Raw genomic sequence first — 25,935 nt, forward strand, 5'->3', positions numbered from 1 at the left:
AGAGAATAAAAAATGATCGGTTCTAACATTTATTTGAGAGGTCTAAGATAAAACAAATAATAAAGGCTCCTTACAAATTTAACATTTGAGACATAGTAAAATACAGAAAAATAAACAATAAAATAACCTGAGATTCATATTTTTATATTTTATTTTGATTTAAAGTTTTCATTTCAATTCTTTTTCTTTTTATTTCTTTCATCTCTACCGAATGAATCCTTAGACTCATTTGATAGTAATGTAAAATTAATATAATGTTGTCAAATTATGATTATGTTTAGTTATCGTGTAACTCTCATGTTTAATGAAATTGTAAATATGTTAAATTACAATTCAAATATCTTATTAGTATGGACAAAATTTAAGCACAAGTTTTTTTGTGTTTTTAATGTTTTCAATTAAATTTGAAATTTTATCTTAGTAATGTAGTACTTAGATAACTTTTAGAGAAAAAATTATAAATTATAACCCAATGTAACTTATAGTAAAAACATTTTAAATAATTTACCTTCCCATGCAATAATTATAAATTATAAAACACCAGATTCAAATTCATTTATTTTGTTTCCCTTATTCTAAAAAATCTAACTTGTACTTTTATCTCCAAACAGTACTAAAATTTCAATGATTACTTATAAGGGCTTTAGCTTGGTTTTTCTTTTTTTTTTTTTCTTTTTTTTTTGTAAACCAGGGGTTTAGGTCTTGAAAGGTTCAGGGCACTGCAAATATGCAAAATTGTAAACCACAAAGGTGATTTCTGGAATTTGCAGATTTCTGTTCCGAATAATCTGATTTCGAGATTTGAAGGATTAGTGACTAAAATCCAATAATAAATCTATTTGAATTTTGACGTTTGAGTTTTTAATTCAGACAAACATTTAATTCACCTACTAGTGGAATAATTTTTTTGTTGTACTTTTATTCCTAGCTTAAAAAAAACAGTAAATTTATAAGAAAATTAGTTACAGAGAAAGCTTAATTTAATTTCTTTTTTTATGTATGTACTCTTTAAGAAGTTGACTTAAAATCTGAAAAAAAAGTTGATTTAAAATCATTTGAGTAAATAACAATACAAGGGGATTAAACAATTAATTACTATCAATTGAGTTTTCTTGCCACTTAACTGATTAAGTGATTATAGCTATAGACAATGCAATACATGCAGCTCAGTAGTACAAGGGAACCTAGGTTTGTTACAGAAAATAAATCTGAAGAACTTATTTTACATTCAATATAGAGATGCCAACTCGAAAAGCTCTTTGTGTTTATCTGATACATAAGATTTCACCTTCATAATCGGTTTTCCATCACTTCCTGGTGAAATACACTTGACCCCAATGACAGTAGCCAAACCTGCACACATGACAAATTCTTTTAATCCTGTGTCTAGAATAATCTTCACAATCGAAGCTGAGTTAATAAAATAAGAAACCCTCACTTTAATGGCAGAACATTGAGTTACTATTACCCTTTAACCAAAAGTTATCAATACCGGAGTATTAGTTGTTATAAAGAGGAAGCTTAAACAGGTGTCCGTGTGCAGAAGTGTCTACAAGTCACGGTGTAACGAACAACCTAACCTAGACTCTAGTCAACAGTGACTGTGACCCTTCCCAGTTCCCACTCAACAAATAAATGAAGGATTATACCAAATATCTAACTTCACTAAGTGCGCACGTGCCTGTGAAAGAGCATTATAATTTTGCTTACTTTTGTGTACACGGCCATACACCAGTCTTTCCCCTTTCCAGTATTCCAATGGCCTTGTCCTGATCCTGGTGCTTCTCCTTAATCCAGAAGTCCATGATGTACCAGCAGCTGGGAACAAAGAAAAATTATTTCACAACAAAAGGAATTCTTGAATATAAATGGACGAGATAAAGGATAAGTAGAAACCTGCAAGGCTGTGTCTATTCGAAAGTTTTTTATTCTTGGACACTTTTTGCACAAGTGACTTAACTCTCTTTTGTCCATTAACAGGCACCATAGAACCATCTGTCTTTTCCTGTACCAGAAGACACAGATTCAATTCTATAAGCAGCTAGCCATAAAAATGGATATAGTGATTACTAAGAGAATGGTGCCAGAGCTTATACAAAACAAGTTTTATAAAATATTACCAATTAAAACAAGAACATTTGTAATTTTCTAATTATGATTCAATTCTACACAATCTATTTACAATCTGATTGTACGGTACAATATAATTTTACCTTCCTAAATTCTAAATATGCTAAATTGCTAATACATGGTAAAATGATTGTATTGTTATGGCACAAGTAGTTTAAAGATTCAGAGACGTAAAAAAGGAAATGGGCAAATCTAGTACCTGTAAACAATGTTCTGGATCATCATCTGATCTTCTGGCACGTTTATCCACAGAATTAGCTTCATATCCAGCAGGATTTGGTTGATCAGCTAATGTGCACCACAACAGAGTTAGTGTCATTAAAGGTACATTACTACTGCAGGTTAAACGAATTCTGCATAGCCTTTTAGCAGAAAAGCACATCCTAAGCCAATGGATTTTCAATGGAATAAACTAGCCTAGCATGTGGAAGTAGTGCCTGAGTATATTGTTCTTTTTTCCTTTTATTTTGCTAGTAATGCAAATAAAACATTTTGCAGGGAAATACATTCTGAACGCAGGAAAAACATGCTTGACCATAAGCAGCTGGCTTGTTGCATATATTAATGAGTTATAGGAAACTAAACCCCCAATGCATCGCTTCAACTGAACTAAAGGATAAAGCAGCAACAGTAAATTGGAAACAAATAGATAAATGAACTCCTGGCATTATTGAACTAAGATAAGCTTTAAAGGCACACAAAAGATGGTAGCAACGTGTTTCTCCTGCCAACAAGCAATGAGTTAAGACCTAAGAAGTTTATGCATCAGTTCTCTCAGCCTACCGAACTGCTGAAGAGAAAATGTGAAGTGCACTTTAAGTGAATTGATTAAATTAATATGACAATAAGTTTCATGAGCAGACAAGCAGTTCACACAATATTATGTGTAGAATACTTACTAAAGCTTCTTAAAGAGATGATTCTGTGTTAGCCAACAATTAAGCAGCCATTAATTAAGTGTTTAGGGATTTTGCTTTCAATTATTTGCATTCTGGATACACATACCTAGAGGATTCAGTACGTTGAGATTCATGCCATCTGTTGGGATAGAAGCTGTAAATGTCTGCATATTTTCTGCCTGCATCTATCAGAATACAAAAACTCATCCAGGTTTGCCAAATGCCAACAACTTAAAATTATGACACTAAAATATTTAAATGAAACATACTTTGTCCTCAGATTGACAGGATGCATTCACCTCGATATTTGACCTGTCCTTGGTGTCATCCATAACCCTATCACCCACAGCACTGACTCCAACATCTACATCCATGTTGACATGAGGTTCATTTGAGTCAAGAGTAACATCAAACCTGGGTTCCCTCGAATTATCCACCATGGATTTTTTAAAAGTACTGGTACAATTTCTGGTTGTGTCCTCTGCCAAACTTGTCCCATAAACTGCAATTATATCTTCAATCAAGGACACATTCAGATTATTTGATGACTTCCCAGAATTATCTTCCTTGGAAACTTCAGAAGTGTGGGTGCCATTTATGTCTGTGTCCAAAACTGTACTTGTGTTACTAACGGCAATGTCACCTTCAATTGTGTGTGCCTCAATATTAGACCTGTCCTTGTTGTCACCCATACCACTGCCTCCAACATCTACATCCATGTCACCATGAGGTTCATTTGAGAGAATATTAACATCAAACCTAGGTTCCCTTGAATTATCCACCATGGACTTTCTAGAAGTACTGGTGCCATTTCTGACTGTGTCCTCAGCCAAACTAGTCCCACCTACTGCAATTATATCTTGAATTGAGGGCGCATTCAGTTTATTTGATGACTTCCCAGATTTTTCTTCCTTGGGAATTTCAGAAGAATTGGTGTCATTTCTGTCTGTGTCCAAAACTGTACTTGCCTTACCAACAGCAATAGCATCTTCAATCATGTGTGCATTCAATTCATTTGACGGGTTCGCAGATCTAACAAGATTGAGTTCTGGATTTACCATATGAGTTGGGGAATAGTTTTTGCTAGATAAGTGATCAATTTCATGAGCTGAAAAAGGATCCATTGATTGTTTTGACTGTGAAATGTGCTTCTGCAACAACGACAACGAAGCAAATGGACTTCTTGGAGGGGTGGGTGAAGCTAATTGCTGTACAGGGCACTGTACAGCCTTTTTAAGAGGTGTCTTCTTATTCATATTCATACTCATTCCTTTCAACAAATTATCAATATCGGATAAAGCCTTCCTTGGCTTTGACTTGTTCCCTTGCAGAGATTTCAGATCAACCATTTGCTTATCTGGGAAGTCTGGAACAGAAAATTTCTCTAAAGCAATGGGTTTGATCTGTAACCTCTCCTGCAAAAGAGTAATTGCCCCATCCCCCTCTAGATCTTCAGAATCACAATGAAGCAATCCATCCAACAATTCATCAAGCTCAATCCCTTTCGTACCAGATGAATCTGAAGTAAAAATACATAATCAGAGTGTTTGAAGTATGAAAAATAAGAGGGAGTAAGAGAGCACTGTAAAGCCCAATAATAGGGTGGAAAAAACATCAAGCCTGCCAGCAAACCCATATAGTAGAATTGAGTAGCATTCACTCACCTATTACTTCTTTTTCTGATGATGCCATACTAGCCTCTCCTTTGTCAGTGTTCTCGGTCACAGGAGCAAGACTCTGAGACCCTAATGTCTCTTGAGAGGACAGAACATCATCAGAGGTTTCTTTTGGATACCGATGCTTGTACTTGATTGGCCTGGCCCATATAACATTAAGACAAGTTAAGCAACAGAAAAAACAAATAGCAACAGACATCACAAGCAGCACAATGTTGAGTGATTATCAAGGTATTATGAGTTTACAATTGATTATTCCCCAAAAGCCCCGGTCGACGTTGTCGTGGTCTAGCGGCCACATTATCCTGATCTGACTCAAATGAGGCACCACCCAGCTGCTTCTGTATTTCTCTTTTTGCATCTATCCATCAAATGCCAACCCAATAAGATAAAATAAAAACAAGCCACGCGGATTGCAATGTCGTCCACAGGAAGAGAAATAAGAAACAAACAGTGACTTACTTTCCAACCGTTCATGAGCCAAGAAGAATTCCGCCGGATCCTTGAGGCTATCAAGGTCCAGAGTTGGTAGCAAACTCTCAACAGATGGCCTGTCAGAAAAAAAATAAAAAATTCAAGCCAGCATGTAAAAAAGTAAGAGGGATTGACCGAGAGAATGTTGATTATAAGCTTTACTTCTTAGTTGGCTTCATAGAGAAGCGTGGACGTTTAAGCCCTAACCCTGGTCTCGGGTTTCGACGAAATTCCCCTTCAGCATCATTTGTCTTCTGAGATGTTGGATGGTTCGAATTTTCAGAGTTGAACAGTTGAGGATTACCATCTACTATGGACTTGGCCTGGTGCACCAGTTTGGCGGGACTCCGCAAGGCCTGTGAAAGCACAATATGCATGAAATGGAAGGTGATGCTACAATTAAAGCTAAAATAAACTCTAATTACTTATATTGTAATTAATAATTGTTTAAATGGGGTTGATTAGTACTTACCATGGATCTGAGGTGAGTGTGGATGGTGTGAAGATCTTGGTCTGAGTTGTAGGGTTTGGAGGGTGGGAAAGATGGTTGAGGAAAGAGGGAAAGTCCCCAATAGTTGGAGAGAGGATCCACTAATGCATCACCTTCTTTCTCCATTAACGTTCGCGTCGCATTATTGGTTCGGAAATAGATAACAGATTCGAACAACGAAACCAAACCCTAGATAGTGGATGGTATTTTATTTCAATTCGAAAATTGAAAACAAAAATCTGAGCGGGAGCTGCTCCTTCTTCGTTCCGTTTCGTTTGAGACGTTGAATTGAAACTCGCGTCACGGCCTGCTTCGTTCGACTGTCTTCCTAGGTCCATTACCTTTCACATGGATCACGGGCCAAACCAATCTTGGGTTAGGCAAGCATAAGTTTTGGGCTTAGCTATTCCCTTCCTGGTTTATGCTCTTCTCACTTCATTCTTTGTTTCGTTTTTGCAATTTTTGAAAATATTCTTGAATGAAATGGAATTCAGTTTATCAAAATACACAAGAGAAACATGATTTTGTTGTATATTTTGACCAGTAAAATTGTATTTCTGTTGTGTATTGTGTTTGTAACTCCTAACACAATAGAAATATATTTTTATTGATCGACATAAATAATAAAAACACATTTTTATTATGTGTTTGGTCAATGGAATCGTAATTTCGTTGAATCAATATCTTAAAAATAACTAGTTTGTGATGATGATGGGTCAATGATGCTATCATGGTAGTGTGGCAAGGAGCTTGGCAAATGGCAATGGTGATAGGTGTGGAGGAACGAGAAGAAAATAGGGAAAGAGATAAGAGGGTGTTTTGGAAACAAAATATAAAAAGTGAGGAGAGAGGAGGGGAAGGGAGTCCTTTAACTCTTATTATAGTGGTTGACTGTGACTTATGAAAGGGTACTCCTTTATTTACTTTAAAAATGGGTTTACACAGGTTGAATGACATAAGCAAGAAGCAAACAACATGAAGAACTAAAGTGGGTGCAGCCGTGTAGATGCTCGAGAAGGAACAAGGGCTAAAACAACAATAACTGGCTGAGTAACAATAAGACTTGGAAATTCTTTGGAAAAAGGTGGCTAACACTAGTATGCCTATCAACTACTATGGCATCGCTATGGCATGCACTGTGACATGTTTTATGGTGCCTAGCTTATGCTACTAGTAAACTACAGATTGATAATGAGATTTTGATGTTCAATTATGAATGCTCGTAATAGGGATTATGATCTTTGCTATCGGGAGTAAGATTTTACTTAAAGTAGGGAAATAAGAGAGAGGGTAAAACCGTAATTTTCCAACTTTTGAAAAAAGAATGGGGTGGGAAGAGATGAATATAGGGTGAGAATAGCAAATGCCATAAGTTTTGGAGCAAGATCCATAAAAACGAAACGCAGTTGCTCTCCCTCTACAGGCCTGGCTTTGTTCGTCAAAGCAATTCAAGTGACTGAAAAAAAAAATAAAAAACTAACGATAAAAATAACGTGGACGGCAGGATTCGAACCTGCGCGGGCAGAGCCCACATGATTTCTAGTCATGCCCGATAACCACTCCGGCACGTCCACCAACATGTTCCTTCTGTCACAGTTTTTATAAATATCTATGTTGGCTTACTGCTGTTTCCTTTCGGCACCACCTCCAGTACTTACACAGCACAGAAACAAACCGAACACATCAGACGCAGCAGCAAAAGTAAGAGGAAGAAGCAAAGAGTGTTTTTTTTTTTATATTTTTTGCTGATTAAATTTGTCTATTAGTTTTTATTCATTTATTGTTATTTATCTCAATGAGCACACGCCACACGATCCTCAGATGAAGTTTTTGATCAATTTACGAAATTCATTTAGAACCCAAATGCAGGTTTCTCCACTAAAACTTGGGCGATTTTCAAATTTGGTACTTTGGCACCCTTCACATAGTAGTTCTCACCATGTCCGATACTAAAAGAAGTGCCAACAACAGCGGTTCCAAGCGGAGCCTGCCATCGTGGACGAATTCAAGGGAAAATGAGAGCGATAACAGTGCAAAGAAACCAACTTTGGATGGCCAAGGTGAGAAATCCAGTGACGCTGAGACACCCAACAAGAGCAAAGTCCAAAATGAAAATGGTGGAAATGCCTCAAGTTTGGAATCTAAAAGCTTCAACAAGCTTCTGGTACTTGGTTTATCAGGAACAATTTAGGTTCCCTTGTGGGTTTTTTTTTTTGTTTTTTTTATATTTTGCCTGCATTGTTGTTGAATGTTTGATGGAGTTCATTAATTTAACTACTGGTTTGTGGACAGGAAGGGGTGGTTTTTGTGCTTTCAGGGTTTGTGAATCCGGAGAGGGGCATGTTGAGGTCACGAGCTATGGAAATGGGAGCAGAATATAAGCCTGATTGGAACTCTGATTGCACTCTCTTGGTTTGTGCTTTTCCAAATACCCCTAAGTTTAGACAAGTTGAAGCTGATTGTGGAACCATCGTGTCCAAGGTTTTCCTCTTCCCTTGTTTTGTTTCCATGTGAATGCAATTGTGATTGGTATTTCTCTACCTATTCTTTAAAACACGGCTTAAATTTAATCTATGTTTTTCTAGGCGTCATTTTTTATACCTCCATTGTTTATAAAAGGGTTAATATATCTGGAGTTGATTCATGATTATTGATGGGCCCATAGAATTAAAAGTAAAACTATTGTCTTAATGGTCAAGAAAATACATTAGAATCTTTGTTCATGGAATAATTTTCATTGTAAGCCTGTGTTTGATCGGTTAGCTCCACGTTTAATTTAATGTCAATTGCTGTAATAACCTTAATTTTTGGTGGTTGTTGGACGTCGTTTCAGTGCTTGAAGATTATAGGCATTTCTTTGCCGTCATTGTGCCAAGGGAATTTTTACCTAGTGTGTTAATTGAAGCATTTTGCTTATTTGCTAATAAGAGGTTTCTATCCCATAATCCAATCCGTTCCTTTCTTTTTTCACTAGTTTCGGTAGTGTTAATTCATTTGTTTGTCAAATGTTAATGCCTTATGGGTATCAAACTTTAAACAAATTTTATTTTGGTAGGGAAATTCTAATCATGCCATGCAAATTCTTGGTCGTATCATTTTCTAATATTTTGCAGATGACAGTCTTACATGATATTCCATGATGTATCCTTTATTTTCTTCTTTTTGGGGATTAGGATTGGATAATAGAGTGTTACACACAGAGGAAGCTGATTGAAATTGACAGTTACCTTTTACATGCTGGGAAACCATGGCGCAAAGGAAATGGATCACTTGAAGTAAATGAAGGTGATATAGTTGGGTATATACTTGTACATGGGACAGGACCTAAAGTTAAAGAACTTCTTTTGACATATAATGAGCACTATACTGTTTGTGACATGCATATTGTTTATATCTTTACTCTCTTATTCTTCAAAAGTAATTCAAAACATAAAAATGACATATTTTGGAACAAAATTGCAATTTTAGAAGAGATACGGCTATCATCTATTGCTATTTAAATCATATTATCTAGGTTTAATTATTTCAGAAAATACTTGAAAGTTAAAACACTTCTTTTTGGTTTTTTTAAAGCCATTTTACATCCATCTTCTTCGCTGGATATATATATATATAAATAGGTGCTACAACATAATGAAGAAGCTGTGAAGCTAATGGCCTATAAGTGTTTTACTGTATGTCTTTATGGCCCCATTCCCATACCATTTATCTCCATCCAATTTTATATCTAATTCATCCTTCTTGTAAACCCTGTTGGTGAGTGCAGATAAGAAACCATCTGTACCCAAAAAATTATTGAAGCACGTTGAAAGAGAACAGCCTTCAGCATCAACTGCCTCCATAAAATCAAAGGTAAAAAGCTGACAAGATGTTTTATAAGTGACAATTTAGGTCTCTAAATAACCTTTGTTTTATCTGCAAACAATTTGTTATAGAGTGTAGACTTTTATGTTTGCTGCATATTCCAGGGAAAAGACACTGATGTTGCTAGGAAATGCTTTGAGCCTTCGGAAGTGAAAAAGTGGGCCATTGATGATTTGAATAAAACAATTCAGTGGCTGGAAAGTCAAGAAGAAAAGGTTATGATCTTCCATTCCTGTATAAAAGACTGTTTCTGTTCATTCTGGAGGTTACAATTTTCTTATTTGCATTCAGAACTTGCATAGAATCAGACTAAAGTGCAAAAAAAGAGGTTTGCATTGGAATCAAATTCACTTGTTAGAAAAGCTTAGTATATCTGTTGTTCCCAATTACTTGTGCTTAAGGTTGATAGTTGTACTGTATATGAATCTAAACATCATGTTAATCATTTCAGCCTGATCCAGGTGAGTTGACAAAAATAGCTGCAGAGGGGATTCTAACTTGTTTGCAAGATGCAATATGTTCTCTAGAGGAAAAACAGGTAATGTACACATAGAAAATTGTTTATCACTCCTATTTGTTAGCAAGCAACTTTTCTGATATTTTGTTTCCTTGGGGGATGCTGGCATAGGTAAAAATTCCCCCTTCATAGAGACTAATTTTGTATGCAATCCTTTGTTTAAACTCTCTGTTAGAATAAGCAGAGTATGTTGATAGATAAAGAGCAAAGTTATGTTATTATTTAAAATTCAATTGTATTTTGTTTAAGGGTGCACTTTTCACAAACATGTAAGACAAGGATCACCAGTATAATTTTTAAAATTTATTTTAAATACAATTGGTTATTATTGGAGTATAAATTACAATTTGTCTATCTTAGGAGGTATGAAGTCAGCTAACTGGGAAACATAACAAACCACAAACATTTCATTTTTTTTTCTTGCATGAACACCAGTAGTACTTAGTAATTTCTATTTCCTTATCCTTTTCATTCCAACATTTTTCTAGGTGCAACTAAGTTTTCTCTGCAACCTTTGTACACTTGATTCTATGATCCCAGATATAATGTATAATTTCTAACACTTAGATTTGGCTGATGAATTGATTGAGTCAGCACACTCAAAGCCACTAACAGTTTGCACTAAGACTTGTTGAATTGCTTTTCTAGTTTAATACTTTAAATTTAGTTTCAGTGCAGTGCCTTTATCACAGGGATGAATCAAATATATGATTTCACAGCTGGTTGTGTTTGTCTTATTATCTTTAACCAGGACATCCGGAAAGGAACTGAGGACTGGATGTTCTTACCTCGTGTTGTTGAGGAGCTTGCAAAGTTTGATGTAGTAGGAAACAAGGGCTCATTGTCAAAGGAAGATCTTCGAAGACAGGCTTTGGATTGTAAACGTATTTATGAGGAGGAACTAAATAGTTTAGATCATGAAAGGAAAAAGAATTCAAAGGTAAATAAAGAACAGAGGAGCAAAACTGGAAGAACAAATGCCATGTCTTCTGGTGCAGTTGAGTATGATAGTGATGAGACAATTGAGATGACTGAACAAGAAATAGATATTGCATATAAGGCTTTGTCCTCTAATATCTGCCACTTGTGATTTGTGATGATTGAACTTGTTACTTTAGGGATAAAAATGAGTTGTTTTGGTTCACCTAGATTTTTCTTTGGATCATTCTACGGTGTATATAACAAAGAAAGAAAAAGCCCGAGTGTGTTAGACTGGCCTCCTTTTGAAAGTGCATAACTCACGCGGTCTTTGTTAGCCTTAGATATTGACCTGTTTTACTGCTTCCATTCATATTACTTGAGAGTCCAAATAAACAATTATTTTGTGAAACCCTTTAGTCCAGGCCAACTAAAGACCATGATAATTGATAAATTCCCCAAAGCTCAGTTGCCACTATTGAGCATCCTTCCAATTTTGTCGCAAAACAAACTAAGGTGTCATTCTCGTCTCAAAGAACTCTCTACATGAAGTCGAGGTACCTGAACCAAAATGATAGAACAACTAAAGTTAATTTTCAGTATCAATCGTGCAAATGTGATTATTTCGATTGAGAAAGAAGATATTAAACTCCAATGTTTTATATGATGGGACTCTACGTTAAGAGAAGAAGGGTTATGCGTGTAATTTTTTTTTGGATAAAATCTTTCAATTATAATTCATTATTATGATAAATTTATTGAATTTTAAAATAATTATTTTAAAATGATTTAAAATGATAATTTGTGATTAGATATTAATGTAAAATTGTGTTATACTATATAGATATTAAATTTCTATATTAATACGTGCATTGACGTCATTTTTAATGAGCTTTTATTTTTTTATATATGATAATCATGTTTTTTCAAAGAATTTCATTAATTTTTCACTTAATAATATATTTAATTCCAAAGTAGGTTGAATTTAATGTATTAATTTTAAAATATAATAATATTGTCATTAGAAATTAAAAATAATGATATATATGTTAGGAAAATGATTATTTTACATATGCATATACATAAAATTGAAAAATAATAGTATATTATTTATGGTGTTAAAAATTAAAGCATGAGTATATTTTACCCGTTTAGTCTGTATCCAGAAAAGGTTTGACTAAATTATTATTTTTTGAGACTATTAAATCCGATCTAGCACACAAAAAGTTATGAGTGAGTGACCCATCATAGACCGACCCGAACTGCGACAGGTGTTGTAAACTAGTAGTGTGGGTAAGTGTGGAAGTTAACCGCACGCAGGCACAATGTTCTTGCGCAGTAAATATTATTTTTAGAAGCAACCAAAGAAAAAAGAAAAAAGGAAACATAGGAGCAATAGCACGTAGTGGTTCGGTTCCTTGCTTCTTGTTGACAATAGGGTTGCACTTGCACTTCACGCACACGCCATCCACAACACAACTGAACCCTTTCTCTTTCTTCTTCGCTTCCGCCAAAACACACACTCTCATTCTCAGTCTCTGCCACCGCTTAAATGGGTGCTTCTCTTCCTCCAAAAGAGGCCAACCTCTTCAAGCTTATTGTTGTAAGCTCTCTCTCTCTCTCTCTAATTTTATGCTCGATCCATTTTCAATCACTTTCTCCTGCTTCCGCGATTGCTTCTTCTCCATCTCGAAACCCTAGATTCTCTTCTTATTCCTTTGTTTCTTTGCTGACAATCCGGTCAAGACTTTATAGAAATTAAATGTAAAAAAATCGGAGCATTCAGGATTGACTACAGTGATTTGTGAGGAGGTTCACCGTTGTGTTGTATTTCAGCTCTTCTGCAAGTTAGAGCGGGATTGGAAGTTCCTAAACTTGCGCGTTTTGAATTTATTTGCATTCTCTCTGTGTTCTTTTTTTTTTCCTTTTTCCTCGCGGCTATGGGAAGTAGGAATGAAGTTTGAACTGCTCTCACTTGGACTATGGATGAGATTGATTTTATCAATGTGACACACAGAAAACCTGACATAGTCAGTAATGGATAAATGAATATAATGAACATTTGAAGTAGAAGGGAATAGTAAATTCTTTGCCTTGAATATTTTGGGCATTGTTCTTGTTCCTACTTGTTGCCATTGAAGACTTGAAGGAAGGTTCTGTAGAAAAATAGCTATGTTATATGATCTAGCTTCGTTGGAATTCCTTCCAGTTCCAGTAGCAGGGTTTTGGAGTTTGGTTTTCTCAATGTGTAAAAGCAAATGTGTGCTTACTACTTTATGTAATTAAATTTTAATCATCTTGGTTACTGGGAAATTTATAAGCAACTGAATCGGTGTGGTTGGGGTCTACTTATATGTGGGACTTAATTTTCTTGTTTGCATTGCTGCAGAAATCCTACGAAACCAAACAATACAAAAAGGGCCTCAAAGCAGCCGATACCATTTTGAAAAAATTTCCTGACCATGGAGGTATAACTTTTTAGTACTTGTTTGTCCATGCCTTTCCTTTCTTGTCGGGATATTTTATTTTCTTTTAAATGAGTAACACAAAAAATGATATATTGTTTTCCTTACAGAAGTTGTTTTTCTCTTTCCGCCTTTTAATTATTTTGTTTTTTTGTGTTTTTTCTTCTTCTTATTTATGTGTCTGTTCCCCCTTCTGGTTGATAGAAACTTTATCAATGAAGGGTTTGACATTAAATTGCATGGATCGTAAGTCTGAGGCATACGAACTGGTTCGCCAAGGATTGAAGGTGGGTTGCCTTTGATCTTGCACCATTTATCAATCGTCTAGTCAATGTTTGTCAGATGATCCAAGCTTAATTTTTAATTTCTAGTGCAGAATGACCTTAAAAGTCATGTTTGCTGGCATGTTTATGGTCTCCTGTATCGGTCAGACAGAGAATATAGGGAAGCAATAAAGTGTTATCGGAATGCACTGAAAATAGATCCTGACAATATTGAAATCTTGCGGGACCTATCACTTTTACAGGTAGCATATTAAGTCCTTTTGCTTCTACTTGCTTTGTTTTAGCATATGTAAACTTATAAAGTTTCCCTATCTCTCTTTTCTGCTACGACTTTTACTTTGATATTAGTTTTCCTATTCTGGCATTATCTATGACATTTTTTACATAAACACGTACCTTGTTGTTATTGCTTTGTTTGTTGGTGTGGAGGAAAGTTTATTGTGAACTTTGTCCTTAACTTACCATCATTGCCAACAATGGTACTTTTATGATACTGTAATTTTCTTTCTAAGTTCATTTATGAATTATGACTCTTGATGAAGCTCATAGGTAGATAGGTACTTACGTTAGAAATTACTGCCATTCTGTTACCTATTCAAATCAAATTCAATATAAATCTTTCTAGAATTATTTGTTTAATTAATCCTAGGCATGATTAACAATAAAGGTGAAAGGAAAATCTCTCTCCAGCCTTTTACCATTTGGAATCTTCCATTACATAGCCAAAGGTCACATCACTGGAGAGTCCGGAGGATGCAGTTGAAGATAAAAATAGGAGAAAACTGATTTTCAGCAAAATTTCTTGATTGCACAATTCACACTTAGTTGAATGGTTCATATACACAGAGATTAATATTAATACAGAATACAGTTCTGAAAAAGAGCAATTAAACTATGTCAATTTCCTATTGAATCTAAGCTGCTCAATGAACTAAAGCTATTTGGAAAATGGATAGTAATTAAGTTATTTATAGTTCCAAGTTCCAACAGATACAACTATTTTGCAAAGATATTTTACTGTATGACTTTCAAATTACACAGTCACAGTCAGTGAATTCCTTTAATGTTTTGATCCATGTGAATGTGCTTTTACTTCTCACTGTCAGGCTCAAATGCGAGACTTATCTGGCTTTGTTGAGACACGACAGCAACTTCTGACGCTCAAGTCAAATCATCGCATGAACTGGATTGGCTTTGCTGTTGCTCATCATTTGAACTCTAAGTATGATTTTTTGTTTTTATAAAATTAAATGCTTTATCCTAATGATAGCTGCTTGAGCTGCCTTTTTTCCTAAATAATATATAATATGAGACCTAAGGATTATCTTCTTAGATGTTGTTTTCACTATTTCATGTATGAAATATTGAAAACTAGAAACAAAGTAAAAACAAGGTGGCATTTTTGTAATTATATCTAAAAACAGGAAATGTTTTCCTAGCTAAAAAGGCCCTTAGATTGTCAATGTTCCTATTTTTTGATTTGTTGATGCTTTTGAGATAATGTAATTGATTGCTATATTTACCCATGCCTTTAATTGCTTTGTTGTCCTGATCACTTATTATTTCAGGATCTATAGAAATATGACATTTGAGAGAAAAATAACTTTTGTTTATTGAAAGTGAATGCAAATTCTGATTACAGAGAGGAGTCAAAAGACTCTTATTTATGCATGATAGGTTTGAGATACAAGCTTCTAACTGAATCATTACAGAATTCAACTGTCATAAGTAACTGACAGCTGGCATAACTAACCTGAGAGCTTACTCAGCATGTTTGTAAATGTAGCCTAGATTACTGACTAACTACATACACTATCAGCATCTTAGGACAAAGAAAATTATTGGTAAAAGTCATGAATTTGGTGATCTCTATGTTCTTGATGCAGAAAGTATTCCTAAATGTCCTAAAAATAATTATAAAAATTCTGGAAAAATATAATTAAAATGAAACACTTCAAAAACAAGGTATATTTCGCTATCTTTTGGGGGGGGGGGGGTGTTGTTGAGTGGGGGTGTGTTATTTTTGTAGGGTCTAAGAATGAGACCAAACTTGGTAATGTTGTGGGAGGAGATTTTGGACCCAATGTTGTTTGAATTGCTTCAGAATTCTGCTGTGAACCTTTGGATCATGCTAGTACCCAGGCTTCACTATTGATAGTAGTTGTTATTCAAATGGCATAATTTTATTTTGATAGTTTGTTGTACTGACTTTTAATATGAAACAGTGCATCAAAGGCTATTGAAATTCTGGAAGCGTATGAAGGGACATTGGAAGATGATTATCCTCCAGAAAATGAATGGTGTGAGCATGGGGAAATGCTTTTGTATAAGGTCTTTCCTCTGGATGTTGCTGCAACTATTTCCTGTTTAATGCATATAGCATAATGCCTCTTCACATAATTTTTGTTTGATGTAACTTTTACCTCAATTATCTTTTGCTATAAGATGATAGGATTTTAAATGGGCTTTCACTGTTTGTGAGTTTTTGTAAATGCCAATGATAGCCTTTATGCATTATAGCCATTATAACTCAAATAGAGAACTTTCTCAGCATCTATATTTTCATGTTTTGGATGTCTTGCTCTAGGTAAATTGTGTTTTGTTTTGAATGCAAATATTTCTGTTGTCACTAGAAGTGCATGTTTAGGAATATGAAGTCTTTTATATGGTTCATATGCCACTGTTAATATTTCCCTGACATGGTGATTTTCTGCATCGAATGTATTCATCCAGATCTCCTTGCTAGAAGAATGCAGATTTTTTCAGAAAGCTCTTGAGGAGTTGCAAAAGAAAGAGTTAAAAATTGTATGTGTTTTATTAGTTGAGGTAATTTGATAATTTAAAACTTGATATGAATGCGAAGCATGATATCTTACCTGTTTCTGATTATGTCTTTAGGTTGATAAGCTTGCATATAAAGAACAGGAGGTTTTACTTCTAGTTAAGCTTGGCCGCTTAGAAGAAGGGGAGAAATTGTACCGGACATTACTTTCCATGAATCCTGACAATTATAGGTGATCTTTCTGACCACATACATTTTAGGTTTGCCTCAATTGCAATGTCTGTTTAGATCTACCATTTAGGTTTTTCTACTATGTTTCCCTTTTGCTTTAGCCACAGCAAAAAAAGGATATTTAGATTCCTTAATCCTCATTTTTAAAACACAACATTTTCTAAAACAAGAAATGGATAGACCCCATAATGTTTCATTATATTGTTTATATTCCATCAATGTCTCCAAAATGTTTTGGGTTATAGACTGTTTAGTTCATTTTAATGGCACATAATGGTTGTGTAATAACTCCCTTTTCTTGATACCCGTTTGTATTTTATCTTGTATACAATCTTACCAACGAGTTGAAGCTAAACAATTATATGTGCTTCATGTTGATGCTCAGATATTATGAAGGCCTCCAAAAATGTGTTGGATTATATTCAAAAAATGGTCATTATTCTCCTGATGAAATAGATCGGTTAGATGCCTTGTACAAAACACTTGGGCAGCAATATAAGTGGTCTTCTGCTGTTAAGGTAAGGGTAGCCAATTCTTGTAGTTATATATCACATTTACTTTTATAGCTTGCTTTCAGCATCACAACCTGCATTTAATTGTTATTGTAACATATTGTTTGTGTAAAAGGAGAACCCCCTCCCCCAGTATGGTGATTTCCTGTTGAATGTTGAATGGGAAATTAATTGTGAAATGGTATGCTAGTTTACTCGATGTAATCAGTGTTAATTTTTGTTTCCTTCCCATCTACTATAGTCATTGTTTATAACTACCCTGGTTTTGATGGGGGAAGCTATTCAAATCATCTTAGAATGTGGGTTAAGGGCCTAACTCAACCCTACAAAACCGGCTTGTAAGGAGAGGGTTGTCCCCCACTTATATATACTATTTTGTCCATATCTCTAGATGATGTGTGATTTGTGTCTGCCAATGATAAAAAAATGGGCTAAAATACATTACAGGTGAATTTGTGGTGACAATGTTAATATTTTTCTCTTATTAGCATGAGTAATACTATTTTAGCCCATTTTTTTAGAATGAAGTTTGTCCCACACTGTTATTTACTTATTTTTTTCAGAGAATACCACTGGATTTTTTACAAGGTGACAAATTTCATGAAGCAGCAGATAATTATATTAGGCCTCTCCTAACTAAGGTATATGCAGATCTTATTTATTTGATATATTCTGCCTACTTTACCACTTTCAGTATTAAATTGGAATTTCACTTTGTGTTGCTTATAGGGAGTTCCATCTCTTTTCTCAGATCTTTCTTCGCTATACAATCAACTTGGGAAGGTCAGTTCTATTACTAACATTCTTCTGCTTAAATAGTTTGGGGTTGTGTTATTGTATGTTGTTTCTGACTTCAGCTCTGATTTTTCTCACTTTCCAGGCAGACATTTTGGAACAGATCATTCTTGAGATAGAGAGTTCTATTAAGACCACTAGTCAATACCCTGGAGGGTGGGAATTAAAATATGTGTTATAAATATACTTTTGTCTGAGATCAAATTTGGTGCTTATGTTAATGTTTATTGTGTTAGGAGTTAGGAGAGAGGGGAGAGAAAGTTAGTAACGGTTGGAATGCTTAATTAGTTAGTTGAATGATGTCTAATGTTGATATCAATAGTTGAGTGGATTGATAAGTAATTCAGAAAATTCCTCTCTAAATTGTCCAATGTTTTCTCAAATAATGTCAAGTATTGCCTAGATGAATCAGGCATGTTGAGCTATTAAATTTGAAAGTGGCTTTATATGCTATGAAGAATGTCCTTTGATAAATCTTTTAGCATTCCCTTTAATGAGCATTTTGGGTTCATCTTATAATATTTTATAGGCTTAAATATCTGTTTGGTATCTGTAAGTTAGCGTTTTTTACCTTTGGTCATTGAGTTCATTTTTCTAATTTTAGTTCTTGTAAGTTCTTTTCAGTTTTGATCCTTGTAATATATTTTGCTCATTTTTAGTCCTTGTAAGCTTGTGTTTTTCTAATTTTGGTCCCTATAAGCACGAACTTATAGGGACTATAACTTAAAAAATTAGAATCTTATAGGGACCAATATTGAAAAAATGCAAACTTTCAGGGACTAAAAATGGGCAAAATATCTTTTAGGGACCAAAATTGGAAAAGTGTAAACTTATAGGAACTAAAATTAGAAAAATGAACTCAATGACCAAAGGTAAAAAAACGCTAACTTACAGATACCAAAAAGATATTTAAGCCTATAAAATATTATAAGATGGACCCAAAATGCTCATTAAAGGGAATGCTAATAGATTTAACAAAGGACATTCTTCATAGCATATAAAGCCACTTTCAAATTTAATAGCTCATTTTGTAAAACCAGAACACACTTGACACTTTTAGAAACAAAAGAAAGGATGTACATCTTGGGGGAGGATAAGTTGAATTAGATAAAAAAGATTGCACAAAGAACTGAAAGAAGTTATAAGGACAATATCCAATTACAATTGAATGGGAAAGAGTCTTATAAGTTTGCATTAAAGTTTTGATGCTTTGGAACTTTTATTGTACAACTAACCAATCTTTATCTTTATTCAGGATGGAAAAAGAGCCACCTTCAACTCTTATGTGGACTTTGTTCTTGTTGGCTCAGGTTTGTGCATATTTTTTAGATGATGTTTTGATACATTATTTTGTGGGTTCCTCCATATTTTTTCTACTCATTGAATTTTTATTGGTGCAGCATTATGACAGACGGGGCCAATATGAAATTGCTCTTTTTAAAATCAATGAGGCTATTGATCACACACCTACCGTCATTGATCTGTATTCAGTCAAGGTTTGCTTATATTTCTAAGTAGTTCCCTGCTTATTTTAGGTTTTTTTCTTTTCTACATAGTCCTATTATATAAATTTGTGAGCATTTGTAGTTGTGTGTGTCTATATAAATTTGTACTCTAGTTAACAGAATATAACCACCAATTAAATAACACTTAACTCTGTGATTTGTCTAATTAACTGCGAGAACTGCTATTAGCATAAATAAATTACATAACCCATACGAAGACATGTAAATCACCAGTTACTGTTGACTATTGCATTTGGTGTATCTAATCACATAAATGTCTTCAATGTACAATTTTTGGTGTATTTCTCTGCAATTTTTGTGCTGGTATTTATATGCCTTCTTGCTGTTTAGAATGTCACTTCAAGCTATCTGTTATTTTGTAAATGCTTTTGACTCATCTGCTATATTTTGCGCCTGAAATATATAATTTTTTTTTCAAATGCCAGTTATGTATTTATTTCTTCAATGAAGAATATAAATGATACAAAATAATATAAAATATTCTATGTTACCAAATGAAACAATTTTCAAGTATTGATGAATGTGAAATTGAAAAACATTTTCAATTCTCTTTTTCTATAAAAAAATTATTATATCTAATAATATGAAATGCTATCCAATAAAGGCACTGAAAGTATATATAATATGCTCTAGTTATTCGAAAGGTAACATGTACCTTCAAAGATTTAGAAGTATGGAGAGGAAAGTTTTGCAGAGAATTTAAAAAAAAAACTGCTTTATTATCTCTGGGGAAACTTTTCATTATAGCGAAAAAAATGAGGCAAGTTAAATGATTATATGACAAGTGATGTTTTTAAGACCAACTATTGGTAAAATGAGTTAATGCAGTTGGGATTAGTGGTGACTGGTAACTTGTATTAACAGTCAATACTCAATAGCATGTGGAAAAACTTGTTGAATGATTGTTGCATGTTTTCGTATAACAGAGTCGGATACTGAAGCATGCTGGTGATTTGGTTGCTGCTGCTGCATTTGCTGATGAAGCTAGGTGTATGGATCTTGCTGATCGTTATGTTAATAGTGAATGTGTTAAGCGCATGCTGCAGGCTGATCAGGTTTTGGCTATCTATATAATTTGAATTTCATTCGCACTCGTGTGTTGTAATATGTGTAGTTTTCTCTTTTGCGTGTTCTGACTTTCTTTTGGTCCATTCTCTTGATATCCAGGTCGCTTTGGCAGAAAAAACTGCTGTGTTGTTCACAAAAGATGGTGATCAGCACAACAACCTACATGATATGCAGTGCATGTGGTCTGTATCTAATGATGTGTAATATTCTGTACTTGCTAGCAATATTATGGTTTCATTTGGTAACACATTGTAACATTTGTATTTTGAAGGTATGAGCTTGCCTCTGCTGAAAGCCATTTTCGCCAAGGTAATCTTGGAATGGCTCTGAAGAAATTTCTGGCTGTTGAGAAGCATTATGCAGACATTACAGAAGATCAATTTGATTTTCATTCATACTGCTTAAGGAAAATGACGTTGCGTACATATGTTGAAATGCTTAAATTTCAAGACCAATTGCATTCACATGCATACTTTCATAAAGCAGCTGCTGGAGCTATCAGGTGAATATATGCAGTTTTTAATTGGTTTACTGCATCAGTTGTTATGCTAGTTAGTGTTATGCAGTGCTTTGTAGAGCTGGGTACTACACTTGCATTGGGAAACTGAGCAGTGAATTTGTAAATTGTTTCCGTGCCTAACCTTCATTGAGAGGTCAAGCGTTGCTCTTTTATGCATCATGTTTGGTGTGTTCTTAGAATTTTGAGTTAAAACAGCACCAATTTGGGACTGCCTTAACATTTCGGCCTAAATTAATATTTGCAAATGAAATTTCCTTCTGATTTTGCAATTACGATCTCCTGCTTGTAATATTTGGAGCTGCAGATGTTATATCAAATTGCATGATTCTCCCCCAAAGTCAACAGCCGAGGAAGATAATGACATGTCTAAGTTGCTTCCTTCTCAAAAAAAGAAAATGAGGCAAAAACAGAGAAAGGCAGAAGCAAGAGCTAAGAAAGTAATAATCACTGCTTTTGCTTCTGTGGGGAAATTCTTATTGGAAAAGTATTCATGCTATTGTTCCCCCCCCCCCCCCCCCCCCCCCCCTTAGGAGGCAGAAGAAAAAAATGAAGAATCAAGTGCTGGTGGGATATCAAAGTCTGGGAAACGGCAGGCAAAACCCATTGATCCGGATCCACGTGGTGAAAAGTTGTTGCAGGTTAAATTTCAATACTTTTGTTTTCTTTTAGTATGCAAAAAGTATAGGTGAGTATAACCTGTGAAGAACCAACTCTTCCAAAAGTTTAAGATGTTATGTGGAGCCATGGAGGCTCATCATGACAGTCAATTTTATCTTTAACGTGACACCTCATGCTAGAGCTCTTTGGATTGTAAGTATGGATATTGCCCATGCCTACTCTAACTTTTGTAGATTTTTTTAATAATTTGAAGAATGGGGGTGGCAAGAACTGATACTATGTCATGTTCCAGCATTCCCTAAAATATGTTTGGTGAAGGCTTATGAAAGGCTTTATTATATCTCTAACAAATGTCACTTATTCTAAATATGGATCCTTGAACAATGTTTCAATGTGATTCTGGTAGTTTGGCAGGGTGGGTATGCATGTGTGTGTGTGAAAGAGAGTATTCTGGTGGTTTTGCATGAGGAGTACATGTATGTGTGTGCAATAGATTCATGGTTAAAATGCCATGTTGAATCCAAAGACAGTTTTTACAGTTTCATTACTCTGCCTGTATTAACAAAATCGATGTAGTTCATTATTTGGTTTATCAAAGTCTAATCAACTGTGAAATGTTTCTGTGAAAATTCATTGATATATTTCCAGGAAATTATTCTGATAAGTTATGCTTATTGAGTTATTGTAATTGTTATGGCTGATATTGTACTGTTTACTGTGCTATTGTGCAATTTTCTCCTGCTTAGGTGGAAGATCCTTTGTTGGAAGGCACAAAATACTTGAAGCTGCTGCAGAAGAATTCACCAGATTCAGTGGAGACGCACTTTCTCTCTTTTGAATTATATATGAGAAAACAGAGGATTTTGCTTGCATTCCAGGTAAAAATATGTAAAATGAGAAGCAAAGGTTTTTTTTTTTTTGAGCTGGGGGGTATACAGCTTATTAAAAGCTAATCAATTTGTTAGGCTAGTAATTTATTTGATTTAACAGTCTGGGCTGTCTTCCTTGACATATTTTAGGGGGTCTACGCTGTGAATTTATGCCGATTAATTGAAGATTTATGTTACTTTTCATTTCATAACATTATAAAACTTGTTAGTTGTTACACTTTCTCATTTTAGAATATTATGCCAGTTAAATGTGTTTTGTTCTCAATCTTTTGACTTGTAGGCTGTGAAGCAGTTACTGAGGTTGGATGCTGAACACCCTGATTCTCATCGTTGCTTGGTATGCTCTTTTCTGAAGAACAAATCAATTTTATGTCACTGGGATTAGAAAGTTGAGGATTTTAACGTTTATCAATACCAAAACGCTACATAATATCTGATGTTACTTGTGAATTTTTTTAATTTGTTTGTATTTAGCATTTAGTACATGCAAATTGGATATCTTCAAAAATCATTCCTTTGAATTTAGTGCATGGTGCTTGTGGTTCCCCCCGCCCTTTTGTCCTATTTTTATCTCCTTTTATAGGATGTACTATCCTCTCTTTTTTTGGTTTCTTCCTTCCTCCATTAAGGAAAATGATTATTTCTGCTGTCATTCATTTTTAAGTCCACATGTTGCAGATTAAATTCTTCAATAAAGTGGGATCCATGAATGCTCCTGTGACCGACAGTGAGAAACTCATTTGTAATGTCTTAGAAGCTGAGCGCCAAACTATTAGGTTCTCTGGTGCACTTATCTACATTCCCCCCCCCCCCCCCCCCCTTTTTATTGTCTTTTGGGGCACTTTCATTCATTTTTTATTAATTTATGATTTAACTATAATTTTCTTTGGTTATCCTTTTTATGTAGTCAGCTGCATGGGAAATCTCTGTTTGAGACAAATAACTCTTTCCTAGAAAAACATGAAGGTTGTACTCAGCATTAACATAAGCATTTGTTGATTACCCATATATTTCAAGCTTGATTATGAAGATTTCTTATTTTATTTACCTCCTGTTTTCAGATTCTTTGACACACAGAGCTGCTTTTGGAGAAATGTTGTATATTTTGGATCCCAGCAGAAGGTCCGAGGCTGTCAAGTTGATTGAGGGGTCAGCAAATAATCTTGTGCCAAGGTAATGTTCTTATACACCACCTCATGTTTCATGCTATTAAGCACTAACACAACATTGTGTCATGTCTTCAAACTGGTACCCCACTCACATGCATGTGATGCACACCTGTTTTGGTTTGGATTAGGAAAGTTTCATATTTCATACTTTAGCATGGCTTGACATGTCTCAGCATTCTATTCACATTTCGACTGACTGGCTGAAAAGGCTAACTGGAATAAATTGCCTCACCTAGCTAGTATTGAGCTTGTCACTTGATCCCCCCATCAATAAAATAAATGAGACAGAAGAATCATGTGTAGATCAGACACTTAGGTAGACTGTATTAGAGAGTGAAAAGGAAAAGAGATAGCTTATCTGATTATTCTTGGGGTTTGCCATGTGCAAATGTTTATGTTTACGGCAGTGTTATTCATGGAATATTTTGTTTAATAGAAATGGAGCGCTTGGACCAATCAGGGAATGGACGCTTAAAGATTGTATTTCAGTTCATAAACTTCTTGCAACAGTTCTTGTCGATCAGGATGCTGCATCAAGTAAGTATCATTGGGATTTTCTGTTGCTTGATTAATTTTTTTATTTATTTATGTTAAATGGCTTTTGGGAGAAATTGGGTATGATGGTGCTTGTGATTTCCAAGAGTAAATATTTGCTTTCTCATATTAGCAATTTACTGACTGCTGAAGAGATCCAGATTTTTTTTAGAAGAAAAAAATGATCAAGAAATAAAAATGTTATTTTTTAACGGAATTTTTTGTTTTCCTTAATGACTGCAAAAGGGAATTTTAATTTTTAATTTTCACTATTTTCTTCTGAAATTTGAGTTTCTATAATCTGCTTGCTATTCCTCTGTCTGTCTGTTATTGTTGACACCCACATTGTAATGATGCATCATTAGAATTTCTCATGCAGTCAATAATAATTCTGCCTTGAAAACTGTCTTTTTAAATACTCCTTCCTCCATCCATAATTATGAAACCCTTTTCAGAATCTTGTTTGTTCTTTTTTATAAAACCATTTTCTAATTTCTAGATATACTAATTATTTTTTTCCTACATGTTCTTAATTATTCTCTTTTCAAACATTAACGAGAAACAATTAAGTTGATAGAGAAATAAGAAAAGGATAATTTTGGAATTATAGTACAAATAATTGAAGATTTAATGTGATTAACTAAACTAATTACTTTTTTTTAAGAAACGTGAATTAATTAAAAGAGTCTTATAATTAAGGATAAAGACTACTCCCAGAACCATTATTTCCATTTGGAATAGCCAGAGGAAAAACCCCAAAGGAGACGCAATATTTGATACTTTATAAATTTGGAAATGGTAAATTTGCTTGCAGGATGGAAAATGCGTTGTGCTGAGCTTTTCCCATACTCCACATACTTTGAGGGAATTTGCAGCTCTGCCTCTCCCAACTCTGCCTTTAACCAGATACGTAAGAGCACTGAAACTGGGAGTTCTAACCATTGGGTGGGTGATCACAATGCGGAATCCACATCAAATGGCAAACTAGAGGCATTCAAAGATCTCACTATCTGACAGGGCTAAAAAATGGTTTACCTTGTTTGGACTTTGGATGCTTGGTAATCCAAGCTGCTGCATTTGAAACCCCACCTAAACTAGGCTGCAATTCCGAACAAGGTTCATGCTAAGTTTTGGTGCCAGTGTTATCAAAAGTCAGATGTATTTTCTTTGCTCGAGTTCTCCCTCTCTAAACTGACATGTATTCCATTTGCAAATGTGTATAATTTTACCGCAATTATGTTTTAGGGTTGAATTTTTTATTTGCTCACCCCTTTTTTTCCCGAGATGTTAAGAGAGAAGGCTCCAAGGATTTGCAACTTCGTCCAAGTTTTACTAATTTAGGTCGCAGGGAGAGCTTCAGAAATTTTAAGTTTCTGGTCCTGCATTCGGCCAGCACATATACACACCGAGAGCATGTTGTACTTTCCCCTATTTGTTGGCTTATTTATCATGTATTAATTATTTAAGTTCTCTGAATTTTTTTTCTTCAAATGGTAGAAAACATTTGGTGAGAGAAAAATGGTCATATTTTGCACCGACTGAAGTTGGCTGCGTATTTTCTCATGTCAATCTA

At 34.6% G+C, this 25,935-nt stretch overlaps 3 protein-coding genes and 1 non-coding gene across 11 annotated transcripts; 2 read left to right on the forward strand and 2 right to left on the reverse strand.

Moving 5' to 3' along the window:
* Positions 1–1,092: 1,092 nt before the first annotated feature.
* On the reverse strand, positions 1,093–5,972 carry LOC547764 (centromere protein C). 4 transcript variants are annotated; one of them, XM_006595084.4, is made up of 11 exons: positions 5,652–5,972; positions 5,342–5,535; positions 5,168–5,256; positions 4,952–5,066; positions 4,694–4,845; positions 3,329–4,548; positions 3,136–3,208; positions 2,330–2,418; positions 1,897–2,005; positions 1,711–1,818; positions 1,093–1,353 (listed from the first exon to the last, which is right to left on the reverse strand). In XM_006595084.4, the coding sequence occupies exons 1-11, from the start codon at positions 5,793–5,795 to the stop codon at positions 1,229–1,231; spliced, it is 2,418 nt and encodes an 805-aa protein (XP_006595147.1). In that variant the 5' UTR covers positions 5,796–5,972; the 3' UTR covers positions 1,093–1,228. The 4 variants fall into 4 exon arrangements, with proteins under 4 accessions (XP_006595147.1, XP_006595146.1, XP_006595145.1 ...); XM_006595083.4 differs by having other exon boundaries at positions 3,136–3,214; XM_006595082.3 differs by having other exon boundaries at positions 3,299–4,548; positions 5,652–5,971.
* Positions 5,973–7,161: 1,189 nt separating this feature from the next.
* Positions 7,162–7,243, reverse strand: TRNAS-AGA (transfer RNA serine (anticodon AGA)). Its single transcript has one exon. It is a non-coding gene; the product is annotated as a tRNA-Ser (tRNA).
* A 29-nt stretch (positions 7,244–7,272) lies between these two features.
* Positions 7,273–11,268, forward strand: LOC100818448 (uncharacterized). Of its 3 annotated transcripts, none has more exons than XM_006593410.4 (8): positions 7,273–7,370; positions 7,526–7,833; positions 7,962–8,150; positions 8,843–8,954; positions 9,436–9,521; positions 9,638–9,748; positions 9,985–10,071; positions 10,802–11,194. In XM_006593410.4, exons 2-8 carry the CDS (start codon positions 7,609–7,611, stop codon positions 11,138–11,140), a joined length of 1,149 nt encoding a protein of 382 aa, XP_006593473.1. In that variant the 5' UTR covers positions 7,273–7,370; positions 7,526–7,608; the 3' UTR covers positions 11,141–11,194.
* A 1,042-nt stretch (positions 11,269–12,310) lies between these two features.
* On the forward strand, positions 12,311–25,838 carry LOC100818973 (N-terminal acetyltransferase A complex auxiliary subunit NAA15). 3 transcript variants are annotated; one of them, XM_003543609.5, is made up of 26 exons: positions 12,311–12,571; positions 13,358–13,436; positions 13,638–13,720; positions 13,810–13,959; positions 14,824–14,939; positions 15,943–16,048; positions 16,451–16,522; positions 16,616–16,731; positions 17,116–17,248; positions 17,806–17,883; positions 17,972–18,025; positions 18,123–18,193; positions 19,293–19,347; positions 19,438–19,533; positions 20,490–20,618; positions 20,731–20,813; positions 20,903–21,133; positions 21,456–21,588; positions 21,682–21,789; positions 22,516–22,647; positions 22,940–22,996; positions 23,338–23,435; positions 23,567–23,625; positions 23,721–23,832; positions 24,265–24,365; positions 25,177–25,838. In XM_003543609.5, exons 1-26 carry the CDS (start codon positions 12,521–12,523, stop codon positions 25,374–25,376), a joined length of 2,703 nt encoding a protein of 900 aa, XP_003543657.1. In that variant the 5' UTR covers positions 12,311–12,520; the 3' UTR covers positions 25,377–25,838. The 3 variants fall into 3 exon arrangements, with proteins under 3 accessions (XP_003543657.1, XP_040864460.1, XP_040864461.1); XM_041008526.1 differs by lacking the exon at positions 18,123–18,193 and having other exon boundaries at positions 17,994–18,025; XM_041008527.1 differs by lacking the exon at positions 12,311–12,571 and having other exon boundaries at positions 13,655–13,720.
* The last annotated feature ends 97 nt before the right edge of the window (positions 25,839–25,935 follow it).

The sequence above is a fragment of the Glycine max genome, chromosome 13, assembly GCF_000004515.6.
Source record: "Glycine max cultivar Williams 82 chromosome 13, Glycine_max_v4.0, whole genome shotgun sequence".
In the NCBI taxonomy this organism is placed as follows: domain Eukaryota; kingdom Viridiplantae; phylum Streptophyta; class Magnoliopsida; order Fabales; family Fabaceae; genus Glycine; species Glycine max.